A 14,323-nucleotide genomic window follows, 5' to 3' on the forward strand; every position below is an offset into this window, starting at 1 on the left:
AGTGTGGCTACTCTGTTGCCATTCTAGAGTGGCTGGGAACCCAGGGCCGCCCCACTGCCCTCGATGCAGTCTAGGCTCTGTCCCTAACTTGCCACCGGATGCCTCTCCTCTCTGCAGCTCTGAAGACCAGGCTCTTCCTCAGATACTCACACCAGCTTCCGATTCAGTAGGGACAGCAATTCCCAGCGTCAAGCCAGGGGCACAGGGAGGGAGGGGAAGGCAAGAGAAGGGAGACCTCCACGTCCAGACACCATCGTCTACAATGGGCAGTTTCTGAAGGGAAGAGCCAGTGTCCGTTTCCACATGTTTTCTGAGTTGTGCAAAATACCTTGTGAGCAGTTAGTGTCTACTGAAGGTATCCGGAAGGAGAGGGATGGAGGAAGGGTTGGGGAAATGAATTGCATTCAGCATCAGACGGGATCGCATTTACTTAGTGACAGTAAATTTGTGAAGCGCAGAAGACTCATGTGCTCCGCAGGGAAAGCGGGGTGTCTCAAGGAAAGCAGTGAATCATAGGAAGTGTGGCCAGAGGTGCTGGCCTCTAATTACAGCAATAGATAATAACGGAAGTGTCGATACGCAGCCTTGGGCTGCAATCAAATGAAAACTGAAACAGGCCATCAACAGGAGATCAAATCGTCAATCTAATCCTTTCTTTTCTCCACTTCATAAACTGGTTGCTTTATTCATTGGTGATGAAAAGTAATGAGGTCCCCACTGTGTGCCAAACAATGGACAAGAAAGGGGGTATGCGGGTCTAGCATGTGTCTGCCTCTAGGGTCCCTACTATGCACCAAACAATGGGGGAAGGAGCAGGACTGAGGAGTCCAGCTTGTGTCTGCCTCATGCCCACCCCCTCCTTATCCTCCTGCATTGAGGAGCGGGCTTGCTATGGACATGGTCACTAGCAATAACGTGATTGCGTTGCAAGGACCAGCCCTTCCTTTTTCTAAAGCTGCTTGACTATTCGGCTGAGAATTCTGCATTGGCTTCACTGGGTATTTTTAAAAAATCCTTCCAGTGTGTGCTGTATCATCACCTTTCACCTTTTATACCTCAGGCATGATAAGAGAAACCAGCTCAGGCTTGGAGCCAATACAGGCGCTACGCCACTGCAGCCGGTGACCCTGCCGTATGTCACTGAGCCTCCTTGTGCTTCAGTGTCCCCACTGTGTCCTCACTGTGAAGTGAGACCCACGCTGCTGCTAACAGTAAAGCTGCAGCTGACGGCCTCGGAGGGCCTCTCCAAGAGACAGACGAGCTTGTAGCTTTTTCTCCACAGCTGCTGGTGTGTCACAGTTACTCACAGCCTGACGCATGTGTGTGACGGCAATGGTGGTGGAAGTGGTGGTGATGAGGCAGGTGGTGATGTATGGTGATGGCGGTGGTGGGTGTGATGACGATGGGGATGGGTGGTTCTGGTGGTGATGTGTATGATATAGTGATGGTGATGTGTGATGATGATGGTAGAGTGTGATGAGTGTGTTGATAATGGTGGTGATGGTGTAGAGATGTTAGTGGTCATGGTTCCCTATCTCCAGTTGACAGAGCAGAATGGTCAGTTCTGTTAGTGGTTAGAAGCATAGCGGAGACACCCCACTTTACCCCCGAGTATAGGCTGTCTCCCTGACACCGTCAGGTTTGGATGGTGGCTGAACCTGAGTAAAGCTTGTGGGATCTTGGGACTGCTGTGCAGTGAGTGTGTATTTTGAGCTGTCATGGAGCAGGGATGGAGACTCAGATTCCCCCTTCATTTTCAGGGGGTTAGTTCTATAAACATTTGCTTTAGGGGTGTGTGTGTGTGTGTGTGTGTGTGTGTACCATAAGTGTATGAGTTTCTGTGGATGCCACACGAGGCTGCTGGGAACTGACCCTGGGCCCCTCTGCAAGAGCTACAAGCTCCCTTGACCACCGGGCCATCTCTCCAGCCTCTATATCTAGCTTCACTTGAAGGATGTCTACAGAAGCTTTTCTGACGTAAAGACTACAAACTACTCACAAACAACACTGTCATCGGCATCTTTTACACCCACATTTTGCCAGGAAATTGTTATTTTTATCATTTTGACAGTTTTATGTGTGTGTGGGCATCACAGTCACGCCCATCAGTCTTTCTCATCCCCGGCTCCCTCCTTCCCAATTAGTCGCCTTCCTACGTTCTTATTTCCTTGTGTGCGCACATGTGTGTGTGCACGTGTGTCAGTGCGTGTGTGTGCTTCTGTGAGTTATGAATGCGTTATAATATGTGTATTTGTGCACGTCTATCTGTATGTGTGTATTATGTGTATGTGTATATGTGTGTATGTGTGTATTGTACAGGTGTGTGCATATATGTATGTATTTATGTGTGTGCACATGTGTGTGTATGAATGTGTGTATATGTATTATTATGAGTATGTATGTCTGTATATGTACATGTGTGTCTGTATGTATATGTGTATGTGTTTCTCTGTCTGTGTGCATGGATGTGTGCAGGTAGACACAACTGTTTGTGTGCTCACAGTCGCAATACTGTGATTGTCATATCCTCAAGAAAGCATTTTGCCGGCATCTTCTCCATCCCCTAGCGCTTGCCACCCTCTGTGCCCCCTTGCAGTGTTCCCTGGGCCTTGGATATCTATACTGCTCTACTGGAGACCCGAGAAACACCTGTTGGGGAGCTAGACACACAGACATGTACGCTGCATGGCTGGTCACGAGCGCCTCTTAAATGAGACCCCTGGATCTGACAGTTCCCTCACCTCCGAGCTGTCTGCTCAGGCCGATCAACTGCTAGTCACTGGTCAGCAGGGCCTGCGTGCATCAACCGCCAGGCGTCCAGGTGAGCCTCTCAGGCTCTTCAGACCACCCCTTCACCCTTCACTCTTTCCTCCTCCTTCCTCCCATCTTCTTTAGTGACAGTCAGAGATAGCGATTAAATTAAAGCCCAGAAAAGAAAAGCACTTAAAATAATTAGGAGGCGCCTGCGTGCAGCTTCTTCTTCCGCCGAGTGGAGGTTAATTCCCCAGCCCTTTAGTTTAATAAATTTCATTACTACTCAAGAACCAAGCAGTCATTCCCACCGCCACCATGCGCAGCAGACTCACGGACCTTTGAAAATTGCTTCATAACGCAATTTACCAAATCCCAAAATAATTGTGGTCCAATTAGACTGTTCTTGCCATCACTCCTGGAAGACAACCACCTAAGCTTGCCACTTAAAACAAGCACGGCTTCCCAGAAGCCTGGCGGGGCTTACAGCCAAACCAACACGCTGGCTATGCACAAGTCAAGAGAGTCAAAACATCACCCAGGGCATCAATGACTGTGTCGGTGATGAATGGTGACGGTAAAGAAGAACAGCGGAGCCAGTGCTGTAAATCGCATGCCGCCAACGTGTTGGCAATTGCTTCTCATATAACATTTTCAGCAGCACCCTAGGATGTTATGCTGACTGAATTCTCGACCAATAAATTAATAATTTAAAGGAGGAGAGACATTTCAGTGTGTATGTGTTGTACATATGTGTGTTCATGTGTTCATGTGCACCTGTGGAGAGTTCCATGTATGTGCCCTTGTATGACGAGGCCAGAGGTCAATCATGGGTGTTGTCTTTAGTCTCTCCGCCTCGCTTTTTGATACACTAAACCTGAAGCAGTGTGGATGGAACAGCTGCCCAGCAAGCCCCATAGGGATCCTACCCCAGAGCGAGGGTTAAAGGTGAATGAAGCTACACCTGCCTCTTTACACGGTAACCAGGGACCTGAACTCAGGTCCTCATGCTTGCGTGGCAAACACTTTGCTGGTTGAATCATGTCCCCAGCCAGGGAGATGCATTTCGCCTCACGGTCTCAGAGGCTATGTCTGTGGTTCTGGGCCTCCTGCCCTTAGGCAGAACGCCACAGAGGCAGGAGTGAGCCCCAGAGCCTGTCCTTCACTTCTTGGATGGCAGGAAGCAGAAGGACTCCCCTAGTGACATACTTCTTCTTCCGGCTAGGTCCCGCCTCCCACGGTTTCCAAAAGCTCCCTAAACAGCACAGTAGTCAGAGGCTAAGCACTCACTCGTGAGCCTGAGACAGGGGTCATGGGTGTGGGCATGGGGGGGGGGGGTGCCATTCACATTCAAACTATAACAAATAGACACGTTACTTCAGTGTTTCTCGACCTGTACACCGAGACCCCTTTTGGGGTAGAACAACCCTTTAGCAGGGGTCACGTACCAGATTACCCTGCATATCAGATACTTATGATTCATAGCAGCAGCAAAATTACAGTTAGGAAGTAGCAACGAAAATAATCTTATGGTTGGGGGTCACCATGACCCGAGGAACTGCGTCACAGCATCAGGAAGGCTGAGAGCCGCTTCATTAGCCCCAGTTTTACAGTGCAGAAGATGCACCTCAAAGGGTGAACTGAGTCACCCAAGGTCACAGACGCTGAGTGACAGGGATGTGACCAAGTCCAGAGCCAATACCACTTCCTTGTGCTGTTCTGCAGAGCCAGGCTCCGCTGGCTGCTACCTTGATGCTCCATCCGCTCGACCTCCCTGAGCGTTTGCTTCCTCATGAGCCAAACAGGGACATCACAGGGTGCTGAGAGGGTTCGCTGAGGTGACCACAGTGCCCAGCTCAGCCATCATGAGGCACCTCCTACCTCGGCTGCAGAAGGTGCTTTCTTCTACCCACCAGCAACCACCTTCCTGCGTCAAGACCCCGGCCCTTAAGAGGTTCGGGTCCTCCAAGCCTCGTCTGCCAGACCTAACTCTCACTGCAGAGGTCCTGCGCTTCTGAGATTCTGTGCCTCTTTCATTAGCTGAAGATGCTGGGGTTCTGTATGAGCAATGTAACAGCTTGACTAAGAGAAGAAGTATTTGTTTGAGACTGTGTTCTGTGGCATAGTCACAGAGCCCAGAAGTCACCTGGCTGCAGCAAACAAAAAATTACACCCCTCACGCCAGGCATGAAAGCTCAGACCTATAATCCCAGCACTTGACAAAGCAGAAGCATGACCATAGTGAGTCTGAAGACAGCCTGCGCTACATAGTGAGACTATGTGTCAAACAAACAATAGAAAAGCAATCACGTCCCTTCCTGGGTGTGCTGCACATGCCTGTAATCTGAGCATTTGGAACACTACGCTGCAGAAGGATCACCAGTTGGGTTCAGTGGGCTATGGGAAAAGTCTCAGCAACAACAAAAATGTTATCAACAACATCCTTCACATGAAAGCTTACCTTCTGGAGGAAGACAATGCAGTACCAACAGGGTGGCCCCTGGTCACCAGGATCCGGTTTCCAGCTCTGTGCCAACACACTACGCCTGTGTTCCAGCTGCAAGGATTCTTCATGTGGCAAAATGGATGGTGGCTGCACTGTTACAGCAATAGAAAGAAGTGGACTAGCACACATAGCACACAGGTACTCCAAAATCCATCAAGTATTTCCCCAGAAGCCTCCCCAAACATTACTTGTGCCTCATCAGCCTGTTCAGTCTAAAAGACAACCAAGAGACATGAGGAGGGGGTCTTTCTTTTCTCTTTCTCTTTCTCTTCCCTTTTACCCCCTCTCATTCTCTCCCTTTCTCTTTTTTCTTTTTTCTTTCATTCTTTTTCTCTCTTCCCTTCCCTTTTTCTTTGTTTCTCTTTCTCTTCCTTCTCTCTTCCCTTCCCTCTTCTCTTTCTCTCTTCCTGCCTCTCCTTTCTCTCTCTCTCCTTCTTTATCCCTTCCCTTTCTCTTTCTTGCTTCCTTTTTTCTTTTTCCCTCTTTCTCTTTCTCTCTTCCTTTGTCTCTTTGTCTCTTTTTCTTTCTCTCCTCTTTCTTTCTCTCCTCCTTTCTCTCCCCTTCCTTCTTCCCTTCCCTTTTCTGTTTGTCTGTCTGTCTGTCTGTCTGTCTGGCACACTTGATACCTAAGATTATGGTGTCTATACCATTAAGGAAGCTGGGGAATGGGAATTTGTAAACCAGGGAGAAATGTGAGAAAGACAAGCAAGCATTTGCTTTTGCAGACACTTTTTTTTTTTTTTTTTTTTTTTTTTTGCAAAGCCCACAGCTTGGGCTGCAGAGATGGCTCACAGTGCATCTAGCTGGCCTTCCAGGGGACCCGGGTTCAACTTCTAGCCCCAAATAGTGGCTCACACTTGTCTGTAATTCCAATCCCAAGGGGTCCTGATGCCCTCTCTGGTTTTTCCAAACACCAGGCACTCATGCCGTACACACACACACACACACGCAGGCAAAACACCCATACGCATAAACATTTTAAACCTTTTAATTAAAAATAAAACCAAGTGACCCCGCATCCTGGAAGGACTAGTAAGCAGGCCATCAGCATCCTATGTGCTGGCCACAGAGGACATGGGAGAATGGGGGCCTGGACGTGCTGTTCACGCAGCATGGAGTTGGCAAGTGGGGAAGGGAGGACAGTGCTGAGCTGCTAAGCCAGGAAAGACGAACAGAACTCAGCCAAGTGAAGATGAAGATGGTGCTACAGAGAGCGAGGAGGGAGAGCATATCCAGTTCCCTTGGAGACCAAGATGCCCCGGAGAGCTTGGGTATCTGGTTAGAGGCTAAGTACCCCACAGTTGCCTGAGAAGAGGAAAGGGTGCTGACATCACCTGAACAGCAGGCAGCCACTGGGAAAACTGGAGCTCGCTGGTCATGGTAGCTGGGCCTGGGCCTGTCATGTGGCACACACCTAGACTCCCACCCAGCACTTGGGTGGCTGAGGCAGAAGATCTGTGAGTTCAAAGTCAGCCTGAGCTACTTAGTGAGACTGTGTCTCAAAAGGAAAAGGAAAATAAAGAAAAAAAGAAATGGCCTGAAGGCCCACGGAGAACATGATGGGAAGAGAGCGAGCGTTTTAGACGTATGAGCAAATGAGACTTCAAAAGGAGGTGCCCGGCTGAACGGCATCCACAGGAAGCAAGCAGTGGTGTCAGGCTCGTTAGAACTGCTGTCACTAGTGGCTGGGGACTGCTTGTAAAGGCATGGAGACATGGAAGCACCCCCTCCCCCCCCCCCCCCCACACACACACACACGGAGCCTGGATTTATCTGCTCTAGGGAGAGGGCAGAGCTGAACAGGACACATACATGGGCCAGAGAAATTCTCTGGGCCATGTCTTCCTCCGAGGAAGATAGAAAGCCAGGAACTAAGGGGACATGGGGAGGAGATGAATCCCTCACCCTCCAGTCTAGCTGAAGTCACTCACCAGCTGACAGGAATTTTAGCACAACTTACAAAATTTTCTGCGAAGACTGCCTGCAGAGAGGGCTCGACCCTTTTTTTGAAATAGAGGAGTGCCTTAGGGTTTCTGTTGCTTTGAGGAAACACCATGGCCAAAAAGCAAGTTGGGGTTTTTGTGGTTTACACTTCCACATCACTGTAATCATCACTGAAGGTCAGGACAAGAACTCAAGCAGGGCAGGGACCTGGAGGCAGGAGCTGATGCAGAGGCCATGGAGGGATGCTGCTTACTGGATTGCGTCCCCTGGCTTGCTCAGCCTGCTTGCTTAGATAACCCAGGGCCACCAGCCCAGGGATGGCCCCACCCACCATGAGCTGACACACACACACACACACATATACATATACATACACCCGCCATTGATCACTAATTGAGAGAATTACAACTGGATCTCATGGAGGCATTTCCTCAGCTGAGGCTCCTTCCTCTCTGATAACTGTAGCTTGTGTCAAGTTGACACACAAACCAGCCAGTACAACTGACCCCTTTTCAACCTGACACAAACACATCACCATTAAGCCACAGCCTTCCTTCCTTATGCATCCCCGAGATCTCATTTTAAAAACAGAAATCACTTCAAAAGTTCCTCAGTTTTCACAATTCTAGTGCATTAAAACCTTAGTCTCAAAGCAGATACTGAGACTCATAACAAACTTTGGGCAGAGTAAAGGGAATATTAGGAAAGAAGGGGGAGATAGTAAGACCTGGAGAGGACAGGAGCTCCACAGAACCAAAATATCTGGGTACAGGGGTCTTTCCTGAGACTGATACTCCAACCAATGGCCTCTCCTTGGCCTCTCCCAGTGCCAAGCCTCAGCTGCTCTCCATGGCCCCTTCAAAACCAGCACCACCTGGGTGACTCCTACACATTACCAAGTCTCATTGTCAGCACGAAGTACAGCCTCCGCCGCCTCTGGTTCAGTTTCTCTGTGCTCTCAGGAAACACTCCCCAGAAGACTTCACCTCAGCCATGCTAGTCTCTTCTTAATCACCGCTGATTGCTTAGCTCCAGCTGACCAGCATCAAGTGTCCCAGCAAAGCCAAGTTTCCCTTCGGTAGTTCTGAAATCTTGTTAATCACAGCTGATTCTTCAGCCCCAACCAAACAGAAACAGAGAATCTTAATTCGAATAACAAATGACCCCAAGAGAGTCTTTAAAGTTTCCTGTGAAACTTCACAAGCCAGGCCCCATCCTCTGCACTGCTCTCAACATTCTTTTCTCCCAGGCTCCTACAGAACAGCTCACAGAGCTCTTAACCTTTAATGTCTTTTCTAGCCCAGAGTTCCAAACTTCTTCCACGGTCCTCCCAAAAACATGGTCAGGTCTGTCACAGCAATAACTCCACTAAACTGGAACCGATTTGTCTTAGGGTTTCCACAACTGTGAGGAAACGCCATGACCAAGAAGCACGTTGGAAAGGAAAGAGTTTATTTGGCCTACACTTCCACATCATAGTCCATCACTGAAGAAAGTCAGGACAGGAACTCAAGCAGGGCAGGAACCTGGAGGCGAGGCCATGGTGCAGAGGCTGTGCAGGGTTGCTGCTTATGATTTTCTCCCCGTGGCTTGCTCAGCTGCTTTTTTATAGAACCCAGGACTACCAGCCCAGGGATGGGCCCACCCACCACGAGCTGGGTCCTCCCCCATTGAACACTTAACTGAGAAAATGCCTTACAGCTGGACCTCAAGGAGGCATTTCCTCAACTGAGGCTCCTTCCTCTCTGACGACTCCAGTTCGTGTCAAGTTGACACAAACCAGCCAGCACGAGGTGTTTAAAGCAAGAACCTCCAAACAGCTATGCTTACGCCTCAGCATATGTGAGCTTTGAATTTTTAACCTTCTTTCTTGTCAAGCTGTAAATCGAAGCTTCCTAAGGATTTCACAGACAAGACTGAGGACTCCCTTATAGTCAGCAGCGAACACAAACCCCTGCAAAGAAGCTGGGTCTTCAGAGACTGATGGGCCGGTTAGAACGTCAGCACTGTGGGGAGGTTGGAATACTGGGGGTTCAGAGGCTAATTTACCATATCGCACAGAGTCCTAGCCCAGCAGAACAGACATCCCTTGCTAACATCTCATGACTAAAAGATGAGAGCTTTTTAGAGTCTGTTAACTTAACCGACCACCAGCTTCCAGCAGCTGTAAAGCTAAGAACGTGTCATCCGTGTCTCAGGAGTGTGGAAAAGCTTCCCGGCCTTGCTGGTACCCGCCACTCTGATGTATCCATGTCACCTTGGGACCGAGTGTAGTGAAGACTCCTTTGACCCCTCTGACTGTTTCTATTGGATCAGCCCGAAGGTCTACCCAGTGACGAGACCTACAAGAGAAGGAAAAAGTTCCTTAGAGACCCTTTAAACCAAAACTCAGACGCCATCAAAATCCTTTATGTGGCCAATATTGTCACGATGGCTCTCTCTAGAGAGGCTCACAGCCACACTTGGGTGTTTCCTGTACTTTTACCCCCACCCCGTGTGCATCTGTCTGTCTGTCTGTCTGTCTGTGCCTCCCTCCTTCTGTCCTTCTCTACTACTGTTAACGCTATACCAAGACCTTTTAAAAATAAACTCCAGCTTTTCTTCTGCACTGAAATTCTTTTCTGTGGCAAAGTTGAGACTCCCGGCTTCACCTGAGTCGGATCTCCGAGAATGCCACGGGCTGCCCGCCCCCACCGCCCCTGCCAACCAGGCGGCAGGCTTGCCGATGCCTAAGAACGGGCACAGGCACTTCCAGGAGATCAACAACCCTGACGCCACATGACCTGTCCCCCACGAGAATCAGCCTTCCTGTGGCTCTCTGTCTCACTGGGGGTCAAAGGGTCCTGCCCATCATTCAGAGTCACTCAGGAAGAAGAGTTCCATCTTGATTGTGGGATCTGAGAGGCCAAGTCCTGAGTCTGGGAAATCCCCTCACCCCCGACCCCATGGTTGGGTGTGACAACCAGCAAATGACCCAGGGACAAGTTGTGCTTTGATTTAATAAGGCGTGGGTTGCAATAAGCAAGCAGATCTGTTTTTAGCTTATTTGCTGTTCACACAATATGCTGCCAGAGCGCCCCGTTGTATATGTAGTTTGCCTTTGTCTGGGCCATCTTGTCCTAGCAAGAAGAGGGGAATCCTCCCTTGCAAGTCATTAGGCCTCAGGAGAGAGCTTCAATCTGTGCACTGACAAAGATGCTAACTTGGGAGGACGGTAATACACTGTCCTTTTGTCTGAAAGGCAGTTCAAACTCTGTTGTGATTACAGTTGAGTGAGGCTCAATTACTGTAATAAATATATCCCAAATTCCATCTCAGCTGCATTTGCATTTTAATGAATGAGTCTCACCTTCTTGTCAATTTGGCTGCCAGACTAGATAGATTAAGTTATTGTATAAACAGGGCATTCTAACGTGGGGAATTTAAATTCAAAATATATGCTTCCCCATATCCGAGCCAGGGCCGCATTGTTAGTTCGCCACACCCAGCTTGCCTGGACAGTCAAGAACTGGAGGATGTGCTCTAGATCCTTCCACTCTCCATCATGCCTGCCCCGCCCTCCTGAGAAATCAGTCCGTCTCCATGAGCTGACGGAGCAAGGCGCGAGCCAGCCAGGTGATGCGGGTTCTCTAAACGCCCAGCCTCCACCCACTGGCAATACACGGATTTATCTGGTATCATTTTTGAAAACAGTAAAATTTGTTAAGAGAAAATTTCCCACATAGGCAATAACCCGATGCAAGGGCAGGGACACCCCTGAAATCCAATTGCCAGGAGTGTTTGTCCATCTCACGGTCATTCGGCCTTCCCAATCGAAGCACTCTCGTCTTTATAGCTCCGGATTTCTTGTAGGCAGGGAGAAAGCATGCGTGAAGACTGGCCGGATGATGAACCATAGCGCCACGAGAAGCTGGGGCATTTTCTTCCTTCTGAGGTACACCTGGGCTCTGAGTCCTCAGCAGCTAACCCACCTCCCCCCCTTAACAGAGGCTGACCGCACCTGGCGCCCTTCAGCTCTCCAGCCGTTGTAACGTGCCTGCTGGGGCCTGCCCAGTTCTGGTTTCTTTCAGTCCTGGAAGGCGTTTGGTATGAAATGACTGAAGTCAGACACAAAAAAAAAAAGAAAACGTATCACACCATGCATTCTCTGTGCAAAATCTAAAGGGGAACGGGGGTTGATAGAGTAGAGTCCGAGCTCATCCTTGCGATCCTCACGGTTCCTGGAGTAGACTGGTATGTCTGGCATCAGGACCAGACCCTCCCCTCACCCAACCCTGTTCACCTGTCTCTTGGGCCCTTCCAGAAGGCGCAGCAGCTGGGGCTCTGGCTGCCTGGGCTGGAGAAGGGCTGGAAGCTCAGCCGTTTCCTCCGGCTCCCCAGCCTGTGCGGAGCTCACAAAGCTTGGAGCGCCACCCGCAAGCATTCCAAGTGCGGACAGCAGGCTCTGGGCCTCAGCTCCCCCACAGCAGGCCACCTGCCCACTCGGCTCTGCACTTATGCTCATCCATCAGCAGGTTGACTCCCACTTTGTCCTGGCGAGCTGCAGCTTAGCTGTGCCATCACCTCCTCCAGGAAGGCCTTCCTCTCAGGACCCCCACCAGGCCCTTTGGCACCTTGTGGGGAGCGTATTTGTTAGTGTGTGCTTCTTCCTGCCTACTGTGAACCCTCTGTAATCAAACGTGCAGCCCACCCTAAACACTGACGTCTGAAATAGGTTTTCTTTCCGCCAGGGCCAGCCAGAGATGTGAACACAGTGACAGTTGTCACTAGGCTGCCGCCTGGATGGCATGAATTAGAAGATGCTATGAAACCCACCCACTTCAAACTCCCAGCATTCCGCCGGTGGACAGTTACAAGAGTCCCCTATTGAAATGAAAATGCCCCCAGTAACACCTTAACCCTCCTCAGAAAATCTATAGAGAACAGCTTAGCCATGCTGGCATCTGGTCACGGTAGCGACCCCTAGTGGTTACTGTGGGAAATACAGGCTCCAGTGTCTGAACACTTTGACACCTGCTACTGCAGAACTTTTAGGAGGTGGAGCCTCGCTGGAGGAAGTGAGTCATGGGGCGGGCCTCAAGGTTTAAAAGCCCAGCCCCGCTTCCTGCTCTACTCTCTGACCGTAGATGCTGTGTAACCAGCTGGCCTCCTGCTCCCGCCACCGGTATGCTTTTCTCCACCCCGATGCCCTGGAACTGTAAAACGGAGTAAGCCCTGCTTTTCTTAAATAGCTTCTGCCCAGTACTTAGTCACGGCAAGAAGTAACACAATGCCTGAGATCTCCGTCCAAAATTAAACATCCCAAGGCATGGTAGTGCACTCCTGTAATCCCAGAATGCAGAGGCAAGAGAATTTTGAGTTCAGGAGCAGTCTGGCCTGGACAGTGAGAAACCTGAAGAGAAAATGGCCACTTCAAAAGAGGGAATCAAATATCACTTTCCCCTAAAAAAAAAAAAAAAAAAAAAAAAGTTTCAGAATACCCTCTAGCCTGAATTAGGTGGTCTGTCCCCCAAACCCTAGAAACTTCCCTCCCTCACTCTCGTTTACTGCTGAACTTCTCTCCCTCTCCCCCCACCTCTCTCTTAATAGGCCTTTGAGCACCTAAGATCCTAGTGTCATCTCCGCTGCCATATTCCCAGTAGTCATCACACATAGGTTGCTTATCAAGAATTTGAAGAACAAATACAATTACGTTTCAAACCCAAAAAAAAATGTATATCTAGGAAGCATGCTGGTAGTGTGTTGCCTGACAATAGCTCAGTTGGTCAGGTGGACAAACAGATGCACACACTCACAAACTGTGGCCTCCTCTGCAGCTCCCGGCTATCAAATCCTCCCTCTGAGTAAAATGTGTGAGAGAAGAGAGGTGTGACTGCAAGGACACAGGCTCGCTCTCTGCTCAGCAAGGCAGCAGCAAGGCTGCTCAAAGGGCGTGGCTGAGTTGGCACGGAAGGAAAAGTCAAGTCCCAACACAGGTCACACTGTACTGTAGGCGTCTACACATGACAACTTAGATGTCTGAGCCAAGCTCACCCATGTGTGTGTACAAATGGAAAAGAGGGAAGGAAGCCTTTGCCAGACCCCAGACCCTGTGTGCTACCTGTTCTGCCATCAAAGGTCACAAACAAGTCCTCTTCCTGTGCATGAAAATTTCTAATCCTGTCAGCTGTGAAGTGTGTGTGTGTGTGTGTGTGTGTGTGTGTGTGTGTGTAATTGTTACTGTAGGGTGTGCACAGTTGCATGCTGGTGTGTATGCCTGTCCGTTTCATTCTATGGAAGGCTGAGGATGACCTTGATCATTCTTCGTCTTTGTTTTTTGAGGAAGGGTCTCTCACTGCAGCTTGATGGGCTGACCAGTGAGCGGCAGGGATCTGCCTGCCTCTGTCTGCCACCCCGAAGCAAAGGTCCTCCCTGTTTCCACATCCCGAAGTCCCCAAAGCCTCCCAAAGTCCCACCACCAGCTGGAGCCAAACACTCAAAACGGTAGCCAGTGGAGGACATGTCTTTGGCCTTCGGGGTGCCCTCAGGGATGGTTGATCCAAAGATGAAGGATATTGTCCTAAAGCATTTCTCTAATATTTCTCCCCTCCCTCCCTTTCTCTCTCCTATGCCTCTTCGTCTGTCTGTCCACCTATTTACCCGTCATTCTCCCTCATCTCTTTCCCTCTAACTTTATATCCATCTGCCTCTTTCTCCTGCCCCATCTCCTTACCCTTCTTTTTTCTTCAGATTCCTGATCCGGTGTGTAAAGGTAGGCCGTGGATATTTTAACATACTTCGAGAAGAAACTGCCATGAAAAAGAAGCAGCAGCAACTCCAGAAGCTACTGGAAGAAGAATTAGAAAAGTTTCAGCCAGCCCAGAAGGTCTCAGACACCCACTACCGGGACTCCGTAATAGCGTGAGTGGACCCCCGGGAGACACTGAATGGTGGGGGCTAGCTCAAGGCAGCTCCCCTTCCCTAGGCTGGCCTACAATACCATCTTCAGCCTGGCCCAACCTGCCTGGTCCTCACCACTCTCTGACCTTAAGTGGAGAATTTTCTGTTGCACATTCCACCTTCCTGTCTGATGATACCAAGAGAGACAAAGGAAATCTTGCTGGTTCCCATATGCACCTCTCT

General features: G+C 49.7%; 1 protein-coding gene and 1 long non-coding RNA gene across 2 annotated transcripts in view; one reads left to right on the top strand and one right to left on the bottom strand.

The window, feature by feature from the left end:
• Nucleotides 1-14,323, top strand: part of Ccdc60 (coiled-coil domain containing 60) — a 155,245-nt gene that overhangs the window by 88,624 nt on the left and 52,298 nt on the right. The window contains exon 3 of the mRNA XM_060382538.1: nucleotides 13,931-14,101. Coding sequence (XP_060238521.1) covers nucleotides 13,931-14,101 — 171 coding nt within the window. The remainder of the gene's footprint in view (nucleotides 1-13,930; nucleotides 14,102-14,323) is intronic.
• The window catches only part of LOC132653704 (uncharacterized), a 45,124-nt gene that overhangs the window by 23,698 nt on the left and 7,103 nt on the right, over nucleotides 1-14,323 (bottom strand). The window contains exons 2-4 of the long non-coding RNA XR_009591504.1: nucleotides 13,914-14,027; nucleotides 8,098-9,543; nucleotides 5,213-5,349 (exon numbers count right to left, since the gene is read on the bottom strand). This is a non-coding gene — a long non-coding RNA (uncharacterized LOC132653704). The remainder of the gene's footprint in view (nucleotides 1-5,212; nucleotides 5,350-8,097; nucleotides 9,544-13,913; nucleotides 14,028-14,323) is intronic.

This window comes from Meriones unguiculatus, chromosome 4 (genome assembly GCF_030254825.1).
Source record: "Meriones unguiculatus strain TT.TT164.6M chromosome 4, Bangor_MerUng_6.1, whole genome shotgun sequence".
Taxonomy (NCBI): Eukaryota; Metazoa; Chordata; class Mammalia; order Rodentia; family Muridae; genus Meriones; species Meriones unguiculatus.